The sequence below is a fragment of the Berghia stephanieae genome, chromosome 13 (assembly GCF_034508935.2).
Source record: "Berghia stephanieae isolate SIO BIC M18660-M18661 chromosome 13, UCSD_Bste_1.3, whole genome shotgun sequence".
Taxonomy (NCBI): domain Eukaryota; kingdom Metazoa; phylum Mollusca; class Gastropoda; order Nudibranchia; family Aeolidiidae; genus Berghia; species Berghia stephanieae.
In genome coordinates, this window is record NC_088372.1 from 30,281,581 (window position 1) to 30,304,935 (window position 23,355).

The 23,355-nt window shown below is 36.5% G+C and overlaps 2 protein-coding genes across 2 annotated transcripts; one reads left to right on the forward strand and one right to left on the reverse strand.

The window, feature by feature from the left end:
- Positions 1-7,642: 7,642 nt before the first annotated feature.
- LOC144958624 (neuronal acetylcholine receptor subunit alpha-7-like) lies at positions 7,643-9,682 on the reverse strand. The gene has a single exon (XM_078890721.1). The coding sequence runs from the start codon at positions 8,977-8,979 to the stop codon at positions 7,744-7,746; it is 1,236 nt and encodes a 411-aa protein (XP_078746847.1). The 5' UTR covers positions 8,980-9,682; the 3' UTR covers positions 7,643-7,743.
- A 2,134-nt stretch (positions 9,683-11,816) lies between these two features.
- LOC144959280 (uncharacterized) lies at positions 11,817-22,578 on the forward strand. Its single transcript, XM_078891823.1, has 5 exons — positions 11,817-12,027; positions 14,378-14,482; positions 20,872-21,325; positions 21,647-21,717; positions 21,848-22,578. Exons 1-5 carry the CDS (start codon positions 11,817-11,819, stop codon positions 22,576-22,578), a joined length of 1,572 nt encoding a protein of 523 aa, XP_078747949.1.
- Positions 22,579-23,355: the final 777 nt, after the last annotated feature.

Sequence of the window (23,355 nt, forward strand, 5' to 3'; positions counted from 1 at the left end):
GCACGTGGATATTGCGCCAAATAAATGCTGTGTTATTATTTTTTTTTAATAATATTTTTATAAATGTTGCGCCAGGAAGAGGTAGATGGCAAAAGTTTCGTTCTTGTTCATCGTAAAACTTATAAAGGATTTCATACAAAATAAAAAATAGTTTTCATAATTTTCAATGTAATGATATAATAATATGCCAGTTCTTTTTTTTTTTTTTTCCTCCTCACCCGTTGACGCGACATGACGGACCTTGACACAGACATTTGGGATTGGCAGATGCCAAAAAGCCTTGGAATGGGGTGGGCATTGTAACCTTGAATTATAATCTACAAACAACGCCCCCCCCCCCCCCCCCCCCAAAAAAAAAAAAAAGAAAAAGAAAAGAGCTGTGTGCGTGTGTGTGTGGTGGTGGTGGTGGTGGTGGGGGGGGGGGGGGGGGGGGTGCGAGTAGTCCCGAGGAGTACCGGTTTAACCTGCCACGGGAACACTGTCGATTTGTTTTATAAATAATAATATTAATAATAATAATAATAATAATAATAATAATAATAATAATAATAATAATAATAATAATAATAATAATGATAATAATAATAATAATAATAATAATAATAATAATAATAATAATAATAATAATAATAATAATAATAATAATAATAATAATAATAATATAATAAATGACGATAAATAAAAAATCTTTATTGTCCACAAAATGGAAAAATTTCCGTGGTCTACGTTGCTTTAAAACTTAAATCGGATTGCAAATGTATTGATGTTATGCGTATTGGAAAAATACTCACGACATCTCCATCGGGGTATAACATATTAACACACAAAACTGCAAACGCGAACGTTCATTGTCTGATTGATATAACTTAGTGATAAGTTAATTATAAAATGCTGTCTAAAAGCAATAACAACGGGTTGACTAACGTCAAATTCATTCCTTCTATTGATGCTCTGTGTTAAATTAAAATACTCACAAAGTCCGCCAGCCATAAATATCACTCCAGCCCAAAGATCTACATGGAACCTTGAACGTTATAGTCTGATATATTTTAATGAGAACTAATCATAAAAATGGGTGTCAAAAAACAATAACAATGAGATGAGTGACGTCAATTTGGTTCCTTCTATAAATATCCAAGAACTTTACTCACTCCATCCGCTCTCTCCTCCTTCAATACATATGAATCTATTCTCTCATCACTTTTTTGTGCGGCTATGCATGTGATCTTGTGAAATGACACTCGCCTTTGGATCGGACGGTACTGGATTCGAGTCCCGCTCTGAGTGGCGCATAATTGAGTCCTTGGAAAAGGCTCTTTACTCGCATTCTCTCACCTTGTTCACTGTTAAAATGAGTACCTCGCTGTTTACAGCGTCGTCTCTGTCGGGAAACAATTGCAATATCGCTTAACAGTCATGTCTCGTCTAACATGTTTTTATGTTGGCCAAAGACCCTTATAAAGTGATTTGAGCACCTTTATTGAATATAGCGGTATATATAGCGCAAGTAAATTTTTCTCTCTTTCTCTTTCTCTCTCTCCCTCTCTCTTTCTCTCTCTCTCTCTCTCTCTCTCTCTCTCTTTCTCTCTCCTCTCTCTCTCTCTCTCTCTCTCTCTCTCGACATGTTAGATTATTATAGCTATTGCTACATATGATGCGAATATCTTGGACGGTTATTGATGCTATGAGTTTAGGTAAAATGCTCGCAACATCCACCAGTCGGAAATAACGTACCGTCATACAAAACTACGAGTAACCTTGAACGTTAAAAGTCTGATTGATATAATTTAGTGAGAACTAATTACCAAAATGACTGCCTTAATACAATAACAAAGAGTGGAATGATGTCAATTTCGTTCCTTCAACAGTCTATTTGATATAATTTCGTGAGAAGTAATCACTATTGTGGCAAGACGAAAGATAGAATAACAGACAGTAACTGGGATCGGTTCTGTCGGCCACATAGCCTCACTATTAATTAAAATTTATTTCTAATTTCACCAATTTTTGGAGTAAACACACAGTTCTTAGTATCAAACCTATTGTAAATTTGACGCTGATCACGAATCCGACGTGAAAACAGCGAAAATCCGAAAAAAATTGTCCACTTTTTTATACTGCCACGCCCCCGATCGCCGATCGCCCAAAAAAAATATCTCCCCGTATGTGGGCAAAAATCATCTGCGATAAACGCAGGGATGGGGTCAAAGCGATAGGTCATCCGTCCCGCTTCCAGCGGATGTCGACGTCTATGGAGGGCGTATCGTATTTTCGTTCTAGAAACATAGATTGCAACTGCGATAGCTGGTGTCCGTCTGTTGGTAAATAGTTTTCTTATTATCTTGTCTATGATGTCATGAGTACTTTCGGCGAAGCAATGAGGGTATCGTGATTTTGTCCCCGTTATTCTCGAAGGCTTGTTTATTTCAAAACCATGAACAGAGGATTACACGAATAAAATTGCTCCAAGGCATCAGCCACTTAAATGTTCAATTCAAAGGTTTATTTACGGCAATACTCCTCAACAGTCGTAACGTCACTTCCTTCCTAATGACGTATGGTAACTTAGTAATACTGGCTCTAAACTATCGGAACAATGACGGCCGCCCGTATGAATATTTCTCCAGCGAGCATAAAGGGTATCCAGAGGAGAAAAAAACACATACATTTGATCATGTTTTGACTTTTACACATTCTGACCACAAGGCATTTGAAAAGTTCTAGCCAACATGAAGAATAAAAAGTAATGATTTTCTTTGTTTAGAATCAAGATGGCCGCCGTTGCCGGGAGGCGTGACATCAGACTATTGAATCGTATTAACAATATGAAATATACATTTACATAGAATTTCCAATCTATACAGATAAAATGAATATTTAAGCAAAGGAATTACAAAAAAACAAACAAAAAAAAAACAAAAAAAAAAAAAACAAACAAAAAAACCCACAACTTACTTGACCAAGTGGACTCTATAATAATATATAAACACATTCAAATCATTTTTCAGGAAACAAAATATTATAGTAACAATCCATCGTAATTTAAGTAGGTATGTAAATTGGTACTATGTACGAGTAAAAAAAAAAGATCATTCACATAACAAGAACTAAATCATGAATCAATTACAATTTAAGGTAAAACAACATTCATCCACTTTATAATAACCAACCTTTATACCAATAAATCATCAACCACAATTTAAGTATATAAATAGGTACCAACCAAAACAAAATTCATCCACATTACAAGAACCAAACGATATACCAATAAATCATCAATCAATCACAATTCAAGCATATGAATGGGTAGTAGGTTAAAAAACATATTATATACAAATAAGTCAACGGTCACTAACATTGAAAAATAAGTCATCGAACACAGAGAGTGACATAAAAGTATTTATAGAAAAAAAAAACAACAGAACACCCCCCCCCCCCCCAAAGAAAGCCCTCACACACACACACACACACACACACACACAGACACACACACACTCACACATACAAATACACCCAACCATCGCAATGTGAATAAAACACATAAACACAAACGATCAAAATGTCACCATAAAAATAAAGAGAATACTCAAAAAAGAACAGGTGCGATTTGAAATTTGATGATAATAGTAAACTGTTATGCTGAAGGTGTTGATAGCGATGACAACGGCATCATTGATAACTGTAGTAGTTACAAGGACAAGGCCAATGATGATGAGGTTAGTAATAATGAGCACGGAAAAGTAGAAAACGGTAAGGGCTGCCTGAAGCCGGTGATCGTAAAATACTAACAAAAGAGTGAAAATGGAAAGGCTTCGTATGGGAACAAAACAGACAATGGACGTTTCGGGTACAAACCCTTCGTCAGCACAACAATACACAAATAAACGTGGAAAACAAATAAAATATAATGAAAAATAACTTGTATCGTCTGGTGGAAAACAAATAAAATATAATGAAAAATAACTTGTATCGTCTATCCAGACGATACAAGTTATTTTTCATTATATTTCATTTGTTTTCCACGTTAATTTGTGTATTGTTGTGCTGACGAAGGGTTTGTACCCGAAACGTCCATTGTCTGTTTTGTTCCCATACGAAACCTTTCCATTTTCACTCTTTCGTTAGTATTTTACTAATGAGTATGACGCTATTTGTGTTGCTAATGGAAATGAACGATGACGATTCGATATGCAATGATATCAATGCTGATGGGGATGATGATGATGATGATGATGATGATGATGATGATGATGATGATGATGATGATGATGATGATGATGATGATGATGATGATGTTGATGATGATGATGATGATGATGATGATGATGATGATGATGATGATGATGATGGTGCTGGCAACAATGATAACAATGACGAGGATGACTATAAAAAAAATTGAGCTTTTTTATAGCGCAATATCCACTAAATGTGCTCTAAGCGCTTTACAAGGGGTCCCTGGTCACCAGCAACATTTAACATGTAGGACGGGACATGACGCCTGTTAGGCGATATTACAATTTTTCGGACAGAGACAACGCTGTTAACGGCCATGTACTCCTTTTACACCTGAGTACGGTGAGAGAATGTGAATAAAGAGCCTTTTCCAAGGATTCAACTATGCGCCAAGCGCGAGACTCGAACCCAGGACCTTCCGATCCGAAAGCGAGTGTCATGCCACTAGACCACAATGACGAGGATGACTGTAGTGATAGCAATGACGCTGGTAGGGGGTCCCAATAACTCAGTTGGTAGAACACTCGCTGCACACGCAAAGAGACCAAGATCGATCCCGGGTGCAGTCGAGATTTTTTTCTGATCCCCCCTGTCCACCCAGCAGGCGAGGGTTATTTTTCTTTTCTCTTTTTATAGATAAAATGCGCTTGGCCAAGGAGTTCACAACATTGCCATCCGGAAGTATAACGGACCAACACACAAACTCTGTGTAACCATGAACTTTTATAGTCTGGTTAATACAGTTTAGTGAGAACAACTCACAAACGCGGATGGCAAAAACAATAACAAAGGCCTGAGTGACGTCATCTGCATACTATCTATATCAAATACCAGAATTGCCAGATATTAGCTGGTTTATGAGTTTTTCCATTACAACAATGAACCTGTAGCAATGTAGGTGATCAGACCTGAAAATAAGTATAGATAGCTCGAAGATGACATCACTCAGGTCTTTGTTGATGTTTTTTGCCATTCACGTTTATGAGTAATGCTCACTGAACTGTATTAACCGAACTATAAACTTTCATGGATACACACAGTTTTGTGTATTGGTCCGTTATACTTCCGGGTGGCAATGTTCTGAGCTTCTTAGCCAAGCGCAGACTATCTATACGATGTATGAACGCCCAGTCATCACGGACTGGCTTTCAAGTCATTAAAGAGAAAACGTTTCATGGAGAAACACTACGAGAGTTATTTTTCTTTTCTCTTTTTATATCAAATAGCAGAGTTGCCAGATAGTAGCTGGTTTATGAGTTTTTCCATTACAACAATGAACCTCTAGCAATGTAGGTGATCAGACCTGAAAACAAGTACACGTGCGGCTATGTGGTCTTGTGGTATGACACTCGCTTTTGGATCGGAAGGTCCTGTGTTCGGCGCATAGTTGAGTCCTTAGAAAAGGCTCTAAAATTAGTACCTGGCCGTTAAAGGCGTTGTCTCAGTCCGAAAAAAATTATAATATCGCCAAACTGACGTCATGTCTCGTCCTACATGTTAAGTGTTGCTGTTGACCAGGGACCCCTTGTAAAGCGCTTTGAGCACGTTAAGTGGATATTGCGCTATATAAAAGTTTGATTTAAAGATCAATTTACACGGTTTACTTATTTTTCTAATGAATTGATTCTATAATTTCAGGGCATTCACATATCCTGGGGCGATGAAGACCGGGTGTATCATTTCGGAAGAGATCACCTTGGACCGTTTCTGACACAGATACAACGAGATATATTCAAAGACTTACGAGAGCAGGTCTTCTTTGTTCCGTTCTGGGACTACGCCATTGCCAAAGAAAACCAGGTGACACACCCTAACAGAAACGGGAGTATGACAGAGATTATTTTTGGATACCTCTGCGACGAATGATGAAGAGTTTATTGTAATTTTTGTTGTTGTTGTTGAAACATCATTGCCATGGTCATCTCATACAATAGCAGAATCTCCAGCACAACCACCGGGATCAAAACCATTAACACCATCATCATCACAATCATCCTCATCCTCCTCCTCCTCCTCCTCCTCCTCCTCCTCATCATCATCATCATCATCATCATCTTCATCATGCTTATCATCATCATCATCATCATCATACTTATTATCTTCATCATCGTCGTCATCATCATCATCATCATCATCATCATCATCATCATCATCATCAACATCATCATCATCATATCTATCATCATCATTCATCATCATCATCATATCATCATCATCAATCATCATCATCATCATCATCATCATCATCATCATCATCATCATCATCATCATCATCATCATCATCATCATCTCCATCCTCATCGTCATCAATACCGTCACCATCACCGCCCCACGAGCACGATTCATATTTTTTATAACGGTAAAATGTGGAGGCAAACTAAACCAAAACAAAAACAAAAGTGTTCATCAAAATAAATGGCTACAGAAAAGTAATGAATGGTCACGTGACCTATCATAAAGCAGTCTTTCGGGGCCCTCAGGGCCATGAATCCATGAGGAGTAGCGTGGCTCAGCTGTACGGTCTTTGCTTCGTACCCGAAAGGTACCGAGTTCGAACCCCCCGTCGCTGCGCTGTGTGGCCTTGAGCAAGCCACCTCGCCCTAGCTCAATTTGCGTCGCTGCACCGCGTCTTAAGCCTGGGTTAATCCAGTCTTCCCTCGGAATAGATCCCAGAGACAAATTTCCCCTATGGGATGAATAAAGGGAATTTTTCTATCTAATCCAGTATTTTCCCAGCTTCCTTAAAGTGACGTCTATTTCGTTCCTACTATGTTGCTTTAAATGGATCATATTTATAGAAACCAAATCTTGTAATTCATTTTAAATTGAGCTTCAAAATTCTATTCTTAACGTCAAGCTCACCCCGACAGAATACCGTTCTGAAGATATTTGTCACATATTTACACACTGCCATTAAGACACAAATATGTAGGGAGACCACCAACATCGATAGTAACTACCCTGAACTAGGAAAATCGCCACATTTGTTACGATGCAGCCAACATTTTTGTCATTCTAATTTCTTTTGTAAATCATAATATTTTGAATAAAACTGTTTGCTATAGTTTAAGTATATTAACAATGTGTTGAAGAGCTCGTTTAGCAAAAAGAATATGTATAGCAAGAACTAACAGATTTGAGTGAAATAAATATATTTTTGTATAGGGAATGAGATTAGCGGAAGAGTAGCGTCCCTTGATTGGATGTCACCGGTGGAGAAGTTATTTGTAAACAAACCAACTACAAGCCAAGCGCTCCAAATAAAAAAAAAATATTCATATTTCTGTACAAAAATGCAAATCATAATCACCGTTATGCATGTTTGTACAGAAATAGGAATAATAAATTTTGTATTTGGAGCGCTTGGCTTGTAGTTGGTTTGTTTACAAATAACTTCTTCACCGGTGACGTCCAATCAAGGGACGCTACTTTTCCGCTAATCTCATTCCCTATAGGTTGGATGTGAAGTTTTGGGGAAAATCCGGACGGAAATGGCCGGTAAGGAGAGAGTTAAGACAGGTTCGTGAATGTGAAAATCCAAATAGTGCTGATGGACCATACAGTCATCACGATGCCAAAACATATCATGTTGACGTATCTTTTCATCCTCAATTGCCCACATCCTTCTTTTTGATCATCCTTCTCGTGATGGTCATTATTAGAATCAGGAGTCGCGTTCATCGTCCGAGTTTCGGCGGAGTTGAGATCATATTCTTTGGACGTCCCACTATCAACACTCTTCTCATAGTTGCTCTTTATACTTTCGTCTTTGTAGTAAATTCGTTCCAAAAATATAACGGTAAGGACTGTTAAAACCGACATGAGCAAAAGAATAAAGAGGTAGATGGTCAAAGCTGGGACAACGTCCGATACTTGGGGGGTCATGGAACTCACAATGCTTAGAAAAACAGTCTTGGAGAGAAGGACTGTGATGGCGTATCCAATGTTCTCACCAGATTCCAAAGGAATCAAGAATACAAAATTATTTAGAAGAGATAATAACACCACAGGAAGAATAATGTTCAGAACAATTGTCACTGGGCGCCGTTTAAGCTTGAGGTGAATAGTAGGGCACGAGAAAATCACGTCATGGGCGAGAACTTTATTTACCGTAACCACTCTGGACTCTACTAATTCCCAACCCGAATTCGGAATGAAAAAATTCAGGCTTATTTCTTCGTGTAGAGAAAATTCGACGTGTGCAGCGTTGTGGTTTATAGGACACATTTGAATTTGGCAGTCCTGGACATCGAAGGGAAAAGCCTTTAAATGAAGATCGCAACTTGTGTGGAAAAGACCAGTGGGCATCCAAACCGATTGCCCGAAGTTTGTCATTATATTATAGCTGGACTTCCCTTCAAAGGGCTCACTGTCTTCTATAGCGTTAATGATATGCAAGCGAGGATGCCAAGTGTCTCTCGTATCTAGCTCTAAATGGAATGTTTGACCATATTCTTCAATATTCCAACTTCTTAATTCGTCTCTCCACATTAGTACAAGAAATAGATTCGTGATTAGTTCTTGTTTGACGTCGTCGAGAGAAACCATGGAAATTAGAGACACATAACCTGTGATTTGAATTGGTTTTAACTGATCCATGACCGGCCTCAGTGCAGAGTTGTACTCTTTTGGAGAAAGGAGTGATTCCCTTAACGATTTGATGTTTTTGTACGAGGAACCATTCGTGGTTGTTGTTACCTCGACTATAGACATGAAAAACAGACAGAGTATGTATAGCATATTCATTATTATTCCTCGATGTTACTTGGTATCAATCGATTCCGTCTTTAGTGGCATATAGGGCCACACTTGATTCAAAGTCTTGAAGTTAGGTCTTTCTTTTATGTATTGAAGTGACTTCTTCTTCTTCTTCTTCTTCTTCTTCTTCTTCTTCTTCTTCTTCTTCTTCTTCTTCTTCTTCTTCTTCTTCTTCTTTTTCTTTTTCCTTTTAAGTCTGTAACTTCAAATGTTGAAGATCCCACAGCCCACAGTATTTTTCTTTCATTGAAGATGTGAAACTATTCCATTGTCTTAATGTCTTAATTGTAGACTCAATTATTTTCATAAGATTGGGAAACTCCCCTTTATGTTAACGAAGAATAGAAAGAAAATAAATAGGGGCAATCTGAATTCGATCTAATAATCAGAAACAAATTCCCACGCAGTCTATTAATTTACACACTGCAAAATGTGTTCAAAATGATTCACAACAGGGAAAGTTCACTCAAATTTTGGAACTCCCAACATTCAGATCAAGCAGGTTGCTCTATAAAACGTGCGGAGATGTTTAAACTCTTGACAAAGAAATAAAGTGTGTTAACTTTCCTTAAGAAAAATCCAGTAGTTGAGCGTTGGGCAACCCTCTTGTATTAATGGCTCCATTGGAGGAAAGGCTAAATATAGATTGTTCCCATCACAGGTCAAGGTCATCAATCTCAAACCCTCTTGGGTCCCTTCAAAATAAATAAGAAAAAAGAGAGTAAAATTCATTCAAAATAAGGACCTGAATAAGTGTTCATGAAACAAAGCAGGACAAAACAAGAAAGAAAAATATAAGAGAAAAAAACAAAAAAAAAAAACCATTCCTATAACAGTCTTTCTAGACTGCCCCATCAAGACAGGTTGATTTCCTTATATATATATATATATATATATATATAATATATATATATATATATATATATATATATATATATATATAATAAACATATAATTAAGATAGTTTGACTTCTACAACGTTGTTGTCGAGCGTTGCTCTAATCAGGAAGTGGACGTGCAATATATATATACATTACAATGGATAACGCCGACTGAAGACGTGTAAGAACACAGAAACGAATCGTCTCGGCCACAAAAATGTGAGTGAAAATTTGCATTCTATATTAGCTCTAACCACCATTATCGAGCACTTTCGTACCTACAAGTACCCACCAACACTCATATATATATATATATATATATATATATATATATATATATATATATATATATATATATATATCGTAAACTGATTTCGAGCTTCTATTCTATTCATTATTGCTTCTTTGTTTGCGGCTATGTGGTCTTCTGCTATGGCACTCGCTTCGGATCAAAAGGTCCTGAGCTCGAGCCTTGCTTGGCGCATTGTTGAGTCCTTGCAAAGGTTCTTTAGTCACATTCTCTCGCCGCACTCGGGTGTAAACTGTGTACTTGGCCGTCAATAGCGTTATCTCTCTCGAAAATAAATTGTAATATCGCCTAACAGGCGTTATGCCTCGTCCTACATGTTAAATGTTGCTGTTAGCCAGGGACTCCTTGTAAAGCGACTTGAGCACGTTTAGTGGAAATTGCGCTATATAAAAGCTCATCACATCACAATACACATCAAAACTAATCACCACTACACAGCGAAACAACTTTAGTTTGGAGTTTTCTACGGACATTACAAAATGGATTATGCCGACTGAAGAAGTGTAAAAAACACAGAAACGAGTCGTCTCGGCAAAAAATGTGAGTGAAAATTTACATTATATATTAGCTCTAACCACCATTATCGAGCACTTTCGTACCTACACGTACCCACCAACACTCATAAATACCAAGCTCCAAACAGTTGAGCACTCTCGGTACCAGTAGCAAACACACCACTCTCAACATGACAACATTGAAGAAAAAAACCGTAGACTACTCCATGAAAAACGTCCCCAACCCAAACAAATACACTTACCTTAAAGAGCTATTAAACAAAATGGAACACTTCCTGAGACGCCTAAGATGGAAGGTGTTCCACTTCGAAAAAAACGAGGAAAATGACGACCCAACAACAAAAGAAAATTTCAGATTCAACACAGCAAACTACCCACCTCCCCACAAAGAACTAAATGCTTTCGAATATGACTTATTCGACCTAATTCCTACCATTAACTTAAAAAAAAACAACTCCAAATTCCAAAGCACCCTCGCCAAAGACGTGAAAGAAATCGAGAGATCAAAAAACCTGTTCATACCAGCAGACAAGACATACAACATCTACGAGCTCGACACCAACACCTACAACAAACTCATCCGAAACAGCATCACTCAACACTACAAAAAAGCCCCCGCAAACGCCAAACACAACATCGACTTGGAAGCAAAACAGATTGCAACCAAGCTCGACTTGGAGGAGAGGATAGAATGTATCGCACCCAACGAGGCTTTTATAACACTAAAAGACCACAAAACAGACTTCAACAACAACCCATCATGCAGATTAATAAACCCAGCCAATTCAGAAATAGGTATTATAAGCAAGCACTACCTCCAAGAAATCAACAACACAATTAGAAAAAAACACAAACATACAACAATGGACAAACACACAAGCAGTCATCAAATGGTTTAAAACCCTCACCAACAAACGCAACCTACAATTCATACAGCTTGACCTCTCTGATTTTTACGCCAGTATAACAGAAAAAACATTCACCAGAGCCATCACATTCGCAACAGAGCACACCGACATCGACCAAAACACCATAAACATAATCAAACACGCAAGACGGTCGCTCCTCTTCCACAATGGAGAAATCTGGACCAAGAAAAAAGGCCAATTTGACGTCACCATGGGTGCATACGACGGAGCAGAAGTGTGCGAACTAGTGGGCCTCTACATCACACACCAGATCAAGGACCAACTGCCTAACATAAACTTCGGCCACTACAGGGACGACGGACTAGGAACACACACCACAACATCAAAATCCAACATTGAAAGAATGAAGAATAAACTCATAAAATTATTCAAGGATCTCGACCTCAAAATAACACTTGAAAGTAACCTACACCAAGTCGATTTCCTGGACACAACCCTCTGCCTCAAAACTAACACGTATAGACCATACAAGAAACCCAACAGCGCCCCATTGTACGTCCACAAACACTCCAACCACCCACCTACGATAATAAAACAAATACCCACCATGATAGAACAACGGCTAAACAACCTCTCTTCAAATGAAAACATATTCAACGAAACAAAACAAGACTACGAAATGGCACTCAAACAGAGCGGACACAACTCAACACTGAAATACAAAAATTTAACACACGCCACAACACCAAAACAAAACAGAAAAAGGAATATAATATGGTTCAACCCGCCGTTCAACAACGCAATCACTTCAAATATCGGCAAGCAGTTCCTTGCACTCATCGATAAGCACTTCCCGAAGAACCACCGTCTGCACAAAATAATCAACAGAAACAACGTCAAGATAAGCTACAGCTGTGCACAAAACATGAAACAGATCATTACCAACCACAACAGACAAATCATATCCGAACCCAACAACACCAATACAAATAAAGACAACTGTAACTGCAGAAAGAAAGACAATTGCCCTCTTAAAGGAAACTGCCAAAAAAGCGCCATAGTCTACAAAGCCACCATAACCACTGATAACACCGCAGCACAATACATCGGCAGCACAGAACCCCCATTCAAAACACGATACAACAACCACAAAGCCTCCATAACACATGAAAGCAAAGCAAAAAGCACCAAATTAGCAATGCACTATTGGGAACAAATAAACACACAAAAAAACACCAACAATACCCTGGGAGGTCGTCAAGCAAAGCAGCCCCTACAGATGCGGTGCTAGAAAATGCAATTTATGCCTGACAGAGAAACTGGAGATTTTACTACACAACCACAGAAACAATAGCACCTTAAACAAAAGATCTGAACTGATGAGAATGTGCAGACACTGTAACAAATTCAAGCTCAAAACGCAAAAGGCCAAATAACCCTCCCCCCCCCCCCCCCTTTCCTTCCCCCCCCCCACCTATCCCCCCCCCCCTCCCGACCCCTTATCCCCCCTCCCCCCCCCTCCACTCCCACCCCCCCCCCCGCCGCAACCACATTCCACTACATATCACACACACACATACACACACACACACACCTACAACAACAAACACACACACACACACAACACACATATAATAACTGAAGCACATCACAATACACATCAAAACGAATCACGACATACAAGCGAAACAACTTTAGTTTGGAGTTATCTAGACATTACAAAAAGATTATGGAACGTGAAGAATGTAAAATACACAAAACCGAGTCGTTCGGCAAAAATGTTCGTACAAATTTACACCATATATTAGCTCTAACACCATTATCGACATTTTCGTACCTTACAAGTATCCCACCATAGCTTATATTATATATATGTATTATATATATATTATATATATATATATATATATGTGTGTGTGTGTGTGTGTTTGTGTTTGTGTATGTGTATGTGTATGTGTGTGTGCATATACTAAGTTTGACTATGTACAATGATGAGAATAAAACATCACAGGGATTTTTTCATTCTTCAATGCCGCTGTTCTCGAATTATTTTTTTTACTTCAAGATACACAAAAACACACAAACATGTCCTTATTTGATGAATTGAATGTGAGAATTCAACATTGCTTACTTTACTATAATTTGTATCCGTTGCTCGACTTCGAATTTAGCACATCAATCGTTTTCTATGCGTTTCCGTTGTTGTTGCACAGCTCGAATTGAACGCTCAGTGGTCACGGAATGGAATGTCGTTCAATTCATTAAAGAGAAAACGTTTTATGGTGAAACGCGGCCAGGGTTGTTTTTCTTTTCTATTTATATCAAAATAGCAGAGTTGTGATTGGTGCGATGTTTTTGGTTGGAGTATATGATATGATAGATTAGAGTAAAAAAGAAAAAAAAAAAACAAAAAACAATCTAGATTAACTTTGCAAGAAAATCAAAGGACAAGGAAAAAAAAATTATAAATAAAAATCTCCAATCTTCAACTCAACAAAAAAACAACAAACAACAAATAACATACAGAACGAAGACTAAAACTACAACAGAAGTAAAGAACTACTTTGTGTGGTGTCCAAAATAGAAATGTGTTTGCAAATTAAACAAAAAATAAAACCCAAGAATGTCTTTGAAAACAACAAGAGAAATTCCAAAGTAGCCAGAAATACGAAATTTGAATGTTTGGCTTATTTATATATATATATATATATATATATATATATATATATATATATATATATATATATATATATATATACAACTTAATTCTTCTGAGTGATATTTACCTAAATCTCTTGTTATCAACTAAAGAATATCATCCCATGTTTAACAAACATATAAACAAACCAACCGGTTATCATGCCGACTGGAGGCCGTTCGTCACACGATGTGCCCTCTACTGTTTGACTGTCAGAGGCACGGCGTGACTGTTTGCTACCTTATCCATAATTTATTATTTTTCTCGCTGTATCGAGCCGCCAGTGTTGTCATTTTGAAAAAAGCCCCGATTTATTTTGCACTGTTAGTTAGTCGCGCTCTACTAAACAGTCAAAAAAATACATTTATCATCATGTGTATGATATTTTAACTTACATCCTTACATTGAACAAACGAAAGTTAACTCTTACATTTTGTTTGTTTTATTTTTCAAATTCGACAAAAGAAGATTTCAAAGCATGGTAAATTTGGAAGAATTTAATTTAGCATTGACAATGCCAAACTGACTTTCCTTTCAAAATGTTATATTTGCAAACTGTTGTATATTTATTAATGGGAAATCGATTGTTACATCTTGTTAGATTAATTAATTGTTATTCTAATCTTTAAAACCTCATTCTCATTAAATAAAAGAAATAAAATCTTCTTTGCATTTATCTGTTTCTCCTTTTTAAATTTTGTTCGCAAAGAGTATGCAATGTGTAATATATTAATACATGTTTTTCAAGGACATTTAAGGAAAACTTGGTCCATTGTAAAACCATATTATTGAAGTGATATGATATGATATGATATGATATGATATATGTTATGATATGATATGATATGATGTGATATGATATGATATGATATGATATGATATGATATGATATGATATATGATATGATATATGATATGATACAATATATGATATGATATGATATGATATGATGTGATATGATATGATATGATATGATATGATTTGATATGATATGATATATGATATGATATGATATGATATGATGTGATATGATATGATATGATATGATATGATATGATATGATATGATATGATATGATATGATATATGATATGATATATGATATGATACAATATATGATATGATATGATATGATATGATATGATGTGATATGATATGATATGATATGATATATGATATGATATGATATGATATGATATGATATGATATGATATGATATGATATGATATGATATGATATGATACAATATATGATATGATATGATATGATGTGATATGATATGATATGATATGATATGATATGATATATGATATGATGTGATATGATATGATATGATATGATATATGATATGATATATGATATGATACAATATATGATATGATATGATATGATATGATGTGATATGATATGATATGATATGATATGATATGATATATGATATGATATGATATATGATATGACATGATACAATATATGATATGATATGATATGATATGATATGATATGATATGATATGATATGATATGATATGATATGATATGATATGATATGATATGATATGATATGATATATGATATGATATGATATGATATGATATGATATGTATGATATGATATGATATGATATGATATGATATGATATATGATGTGATATGAAATGATATGATATGATATGATATGATATGATATGATATGATATGATATGATACAATATATGATATGATATGATATGATATGATATATGATATGATATGATACAATATATGATATGATATGATATGATACAATATATGATATGATATATGATATGATATGATAAGATATGATATGATATGATATGATGTGATATGATATGATATGATATATGATATGATATGATATGATCTGATCTGATCTGATATGATATGATATGATATGATATGATATGATATGATATGATATGATATGATATGATATAATATATTGAATGTGTGCTTTTTGTGTCACTTGCTAATAGAACTCACAAAATAATAAAACAAGATTGATTTCCACTTAACACTGACATTAATCAAAAGTCTGATGAGAAAAACTTAATAAAAAATAACTAAAGGCGTTTTGGAAAACGACGCGCAATTGATAATTTGAGTAATGAAGAAATAATTAGACTTGATTGCTATACTTTTTACCTTATAAAGGGTAGATATATAAATCATCAAAAAATCGCCCCAAAAAATCCGCCAACGGCCAGGCAATTTTTTTCCCGCCACGCGAAGATAAAAATCCACCAATTTGGCGGAAAATCCGCCAACCTGGCAATACTGATTGATTGTATCCAATCTTTTAGCGTTTTGATTATTCTGGTGGGAGGTAAACCTGTTTGACCTTTAGAATCGGTCCAGCTACCATAACAACAATGGCCCCGTTACAAAATGCACGAGCTCATAAATATTGATGATCTGTATTGAGGTAAAATACTCACAACATCTGTCATCTCTGCTGGATAAAGATAGAACGACGTTGACGTTGTTTTTTTTGTTTTTTATTGCCATCCATCTTTATGAGTCATTCTCACTAAACTGTATTTACCTTTTAGTCAACGAAGGCGAAGCTATAGATAGAATGCGCTTGGCCAAGTAGTTCACAACATTGCCATCCGGAAGTATAACGGACCAGCACACAAACTCTGTGTAACCATGAACGTATAAAGTCAGGTTAATACAGTTTTGTGAGATAGTTCAAAGATGACGTCACTCAGGTCTTTGTTATTGTTTTTTTTTTTGCCATCCGCGTTTATGAGTAATGCTCACTAAACTGTATTAGCCTGACTATAAACGTTCATGGATACACACAGGTTTGTGTGTATCCATGAACATTTATAGATAGAATGCGCTTGGCCGAGAAGTTCACAACATTGCCATCCGGAAGTATAACGGACCAACACAGAAACTCTGTGTAACCATGAACTTTTATAGTCAGGTTAATACAGATTAGTGAGAACAACTCACAAACGTGGATGGCAAAAACAATAACAAAGGCCTGAGTGACGTCATCTGCATACTATCTATAGTCAGGTTAATACAGTTCAGTGAGCATTACTCATAAACGCGGATGGCAAAAAAACAATAACAAAGACCAGAGTGACGTCAACTGCATACTATCTATAGATAGAGCGATATTGACGTCATTCACCTCTTTGTTATTATTTTTTTTTTGTCATCCACTTTTATGAGTAATTCTCACTCAACTGTATTAACCAGACTATAAACGTTCAAGGTTACACATAGTTTTGTGTGTTGGTCAGTTATACTTCCGGATGGCAATGTTGTGAGCTTATTAGCCAAGCGCATACTATCTATACAAAGACAAAGTTCAAAGTGTATTCAATCTTAGGTTCGCCAATAAATCCCACAATTTTTTTTTGTTTGTTTTGTTTTTGTTTTTAAGGGTTTTACGGCGCTTGCAACACATTAGGTTATATCAGCGCCAGTAAAAAGGAAGAAAATGGGATAGTAGAAAGTTCTAGAATTACAATTAAAGCACCCAAGAGAAAGTAAGACAAAGGGGAATTGGGAACAAATAGGGATCAGATGTAGATTCCAAGAGCATACCATCAATGTACTTAGCCTGAGATCACCTATAAATCTCACCAGACACAAGCACTAGATCCAACAAAGAGGACAACACTCAAATGTTTACATTTCATTATACATTAAAAATAACAAATATATTAATACATAACAGAGAGATGATTTACAAGGAAAAAAATATCATCTCCCAAAACAATAACTATGCATTTGACTGTTTCCCTCCCAGCCAAGGACTCCGGCCAGGGTCGGGACAAAACCAAGCAATCTCATACCAAGACAAAGACGGAAAGCATGTTGGAAAACAGATATAAGGAGATAGAAGACACGGTATGTACCTCCCTGCCCACTGTGGAGGTACGGAACCCCACCCAGAACCCCACAATTTGATGACAACATAGATGAAAGTGAAAAAAAAACGGTAGATGGAACGAAAAAATAAACTGATACGACCAATAACCATAAAAAATACAACAATCGTAATACCGCCAATAATAATAATAATAATAATAATAATAATAATAATAATAATAATAATAATAATAATAATTATAATAGCAAAAAACACAGACAAACACACACACACACACATACATATATACACACATTTTTATCTGTATGGTATCTTCTAATTGATAGTATGCGCTTAGCTAAGAAGCTCATAAACAACATTACCATCCGGAAAAATAAGGGATTTGAGCCCGAAACGTTCTGTTTGGGTATGTCTTTTATTATTTTTTTTTGACGCTGTTATAGATATTCATTTTTGTTTAATACTTTCTACAGTCCACAGGTTCTAGCAGCTTAGTATCACTTTGACTTGTGTTTTATTGTCTCTTTCCATTCATGAAGTTATAAGATGTCTTTGAATTATTCGAGACTAGCGTTTTCATATTTCATTTGCGGCACGAGTGATACTAATCCATATTATGAACTTCCAGCCAAGATATCGCCCTACAATCTATAGATAGTTCGAAGATATGTGGCCTTGAGCAAGTCGCATCTTTGTAATAGATAGTATGCAGATGACGTCACACAGGCCTTTGTTATTGTTTTTGCCATCCGCGTTTGTGAGTTGTTCTCACTAAACTGTATTAACCAGACTATAAAAGTTCATGGTTACACAGCAGTTTGTGTGTTGGTCCGTTATACTTCCGGATGACAATGTTGTGAACTTCTTGGCCAAGTGCATTCTATCTATATCAGTGCATCTACAGCGTTCTGAACATAATCCTCAACATAGAATTAATGGGAGCGATCTATATTCATGTCTTCGTCAAACCTATTCATCGATCACGTGATTTGTTGCTGTTCAACGATTGGACATTTCTCAATCAATGTAAACACGCTGTTGTGTTTATGAAAGTTGTAAACATATCCATGAGGCAAGCTGAGCAATATGACCAATTATGATGTTGGATATTTCTGAAACTGTGAACACTTTCCACTACGGTGTCATTTTGAGCACATATTATTCCAATGTGACCAATGACTTCAAGCACATTGAAAAGTAATATATCTAGATCGTTCTCATTCTTTTTTACTCTTACTGAAGCTACGTAGATATGTGAATTCCCTGAACATGACATTTCATTTCATTGTGTGCAACAAATTGATAACGTGTTACAGACGCCGAGCGATTGTCATTTGCGGCACTCCAAAAAATAAAAGTTACAATAGGCTTCAACAGCTTTCACTTCCTTCGTAATGAGGCATAGTAACTGGCTCTAAACCATCGGAACAATGGCGGACGCCATTATGAAATACTTCTCCGACGAGCATAAAAGTGTATCCAGAGGAGAAACGCATTATAAATCTAATCATGTTTCGACTTTTTATACATTCTGATCATATAACATGTGAAAAAGTTCTAGCCAGCATGTAGAATAAAAAGTAACGATATTCTATGTTTATAAGCAAATTTCTCGTGGCTTGGTGGACGTGACATCAGTATATTGAATCCAATTGCAGCACTACTGATTTTCGTTCATATTTTTCATATTTCATTTGCGGAACTAGTGATAATAATCTTTATTATGAACTTCCAGCCAAGATATCGCCCTACAATCTATATTAGTGACGTTGGTTGTACACATAGTTACAACAAAATACCACATATGCGTAACAGGCCTGGGAGTGTCAGATTAATGAGTTCACATGATACGTACATGTATAATCATTAGGCCGGCAATAAATATTTGGTTGTTGAATTTTATTGAAAAATGAATGATGAAATCATGACTTTCTCAAAATTATTTTAACGTGAAATTCATTTTGATAAGAGAATCATGAACGAATTCGACTTGGAGTAGTTTTATAAATCATTTATTATTATTATTATTATTATTATTATTTATTATTATTATTATTATTATTATTATTGTTATTATTATTAATATTATTTTTTTTATTTTCATTATTATTATCATTATTATTATTATTACTATTATTATTATTATTATTATTATTATTATTATTATTATTATTATTAATATTATTATCATCATTATTATTATCATTATTATTATCATTATTATTATTATTATTATTATTATTATTATTATTATTATTATTATTATTATTATTATCATTATTATTATTATTATGACGATACACATCTTTTATTATTGGTGGGTTTTGTTTTATGTGCGGCGATGTGGTCTTGTGGTATGACACTGACTTTTGGATCGGAAGGTCCCGAGTTCGAGCCTCGCTCGTCGCATAGTTGAGTCCTTGGAAAAAGCTCTTTGCTCACATCCTCTCACCGTACTCAGGTGTAAAATGAGTACCTGGCCGTTGCCAGCTAAAGTGGAAAGTTCCTTTCATCCAACCAACTCAGTTGATAGTCGTTGTATTTGTGCTTATAACGCTGTTCTGAGTTTTTGAAAATTATCATGTAAAATTTCATTTTGCTCCCTTCATAAGTGTATTGCATAGTAGATCGAAATTGTGTTTTGTACGATACAGATTTAGAAATGAAATATATAATACAAATGATTTACGGATTAGATATAATTAAAATTTTAATGGAAATCCTAACACACAGTGATATCAAACTACGCACCAGTTGAGGGAAGTGTCGACTGCGAGACCCATTACAACAAACTCTCAAAAACTAGCAATAAGATTCCCAAGCACAACTTCCTAATTGAGTGTGGTGATTTCAATGCTCATATTGATGAAAAGGACGCACCATTTACGTACCATGAAAACACCAATATCAACGACTCTTTTCTCCTAGAACATGCCAACGAAAGTAACCTGGCTATCACAAACAGGCTGAGGAGAAAGAAGAAAGGCAAGCTATGGACATACATGTCAGACATGAATGGAAGAAAAACACAGATTGACTACATCCTAGTGAATAGAAAGTGGAAGAACTCAGTCCACAATGTCGAAGCATTCAGGAGCTTCAGTAGCCTAGGAGGAGATCACCGTCTCGTATCTGCCACAATTCGCTTGAGTCTTCGAAAAAGCAAATCAACACCATCAAAAGTGAAGTATGACTGGTCCTCTCTAAAAGATTCAACTATACAGAACCAGTATACTATAGAGGTGAGGAATAGATTCACAGGACTTTGAACGGGAGAAGGAGATCCAACGGAACGATATGAGAAACTCATAAAAGCAAACCGGGACACAGCAGAGAAGCTAGTACCGAGGAGAACAAAAGTCACAAAAAGATCTACTTCTAATCACCCACTGATTGTTGAAGCTAGAAAAGAAGCTCAAGATGCCTTCAATCAACACCAACAAACACCAAACTCAGTAAACGAAGAAAAGTGGAGGATATTAAAACAGAAAATACAAACTGTCTATAGGGATATAGAAGAACGAGAGCTAAATAGTCTCATCCAGGAAGTGGAGAAAGCCGACGAGAGAAGCAAACATGGTAAAAGCTGTAAACTGATAAATAGAATAACTGGTAGGAAAGCAAGTCGACAAGGGATCCTCAGGGGTAAAACAAAAAAAAGAAAGAAGACAGAAATGGTTTTCACACTTCCAAACACTTCTGGGAGAAGATCCAGTCAGAGCAACAGAAGATGACGTAGACCAAGACCCAATTCTTCAAGATATCTGTATAGACGAGAGTGACTTTACAGTGGATGAAATAAAGAATGCAAAAAAGTCTCTCAGTGATGGAAAACAACCCGGACCCGATGACATCCCGCCTGAAGTATGGAAGTACTGTGACTTAGATGATATCCTGTTGGAGTTTACAAATGGATTACTAAACAAGAATGAAAAACCAAATCAGTGGTCGGAAATTGATCTGATTCCAGTCCCAAAGGGAGGAGACCAAAGTGATACCTCCAACTACAGGGGAATCAGCCTTGCCGCTATAACTGCCCAACTCGCCAATAAGATGATCCTTAACAGAGTCCAGCCAGAGATAGACCCTCATCTACGTCCTTGTCAAAACGGCTTCAGACCAGAAAGATCCACGACTGCTCACCTCCTGGCATTGAGAAGGTTAATAGAAGTAGTAAAAAGCCACAACAAGAAGGCAATCATTCTATACGTAGACTTTAAGAAGGCCTTTGACTCGATACATCGCCCTACCATAATGAAAATCTTAAAAGCATATAGTATACCTCCTAAACTTCTCTCTGCTATTAAAAGAATGTATGAGAACACACGGGCAAAGGTTATCTCTCCAGATGGTGAAACTGAGCTGTTTGAGATCAAAGCAGGGGTGCTTCAAGGTGATACATTAGCCCCTCTTTGCAATTGTCTTGGACTATGTGATTAGAAAGACCTACGCTGGCATGGAGAACGAGCTGGGCTTCACTCTGCATAGACAAAGAAGTTGGCGCAATCCAGCTATGATTGTCACGGATCTAGATTTTGCAGATGATCTGGCTCTACTGAACGAGGAGATGGACCAGGCACAAGAAGTCCTCAACAGACTTGAAACTGAGGCTGAACGAGTAGGACTATGCTGTAATGCTAAGAAGACAGTATTCCAAACCTACAACCAAGAAAGGCCAATTAGCATACAGGCAAAAAATGGAAAATGGCTGAAGGAAGTTGACAACTTCAAGTACCTAGGAGGTTGGACCAAAAGCAGTTCCTCTGGTATTTCTGTCAGAATAGCATTGGCTTGGAGTGCCTGTCACAAACTCAGGAAAATCTGGAGTTCAAACCTACAGAGGGAAATAAAGAAGATACTGTTCCTGGCAACAGTAGAGTCAGTACTTCTATATGGAGCAGCGACATAGACTCTTACAAAAGCCCTGGAGAAGCAACTGGACGGCTGCTACACCCGTATGCTGAGGATAGCCCTCAATGTAAGCTGGAAAGAGCACCTAACAAATGAAGAGCTCTACAATGACCTCCCCCCAGTGACCTCGAAGATCCAAAAGAGAAGACTGAGACTTGCGGGGCACTGCTGGAGACACAAAGAGGAGATTGCAAACAGTATTGTTCTATGGGAACAACCTGAGCAAACCAGAAGCAGAGGCAGGCAAAATAAAACCTACATTGACTGTCTGCTAGATGACACAGGAATGGACAACACCCGGGAGCT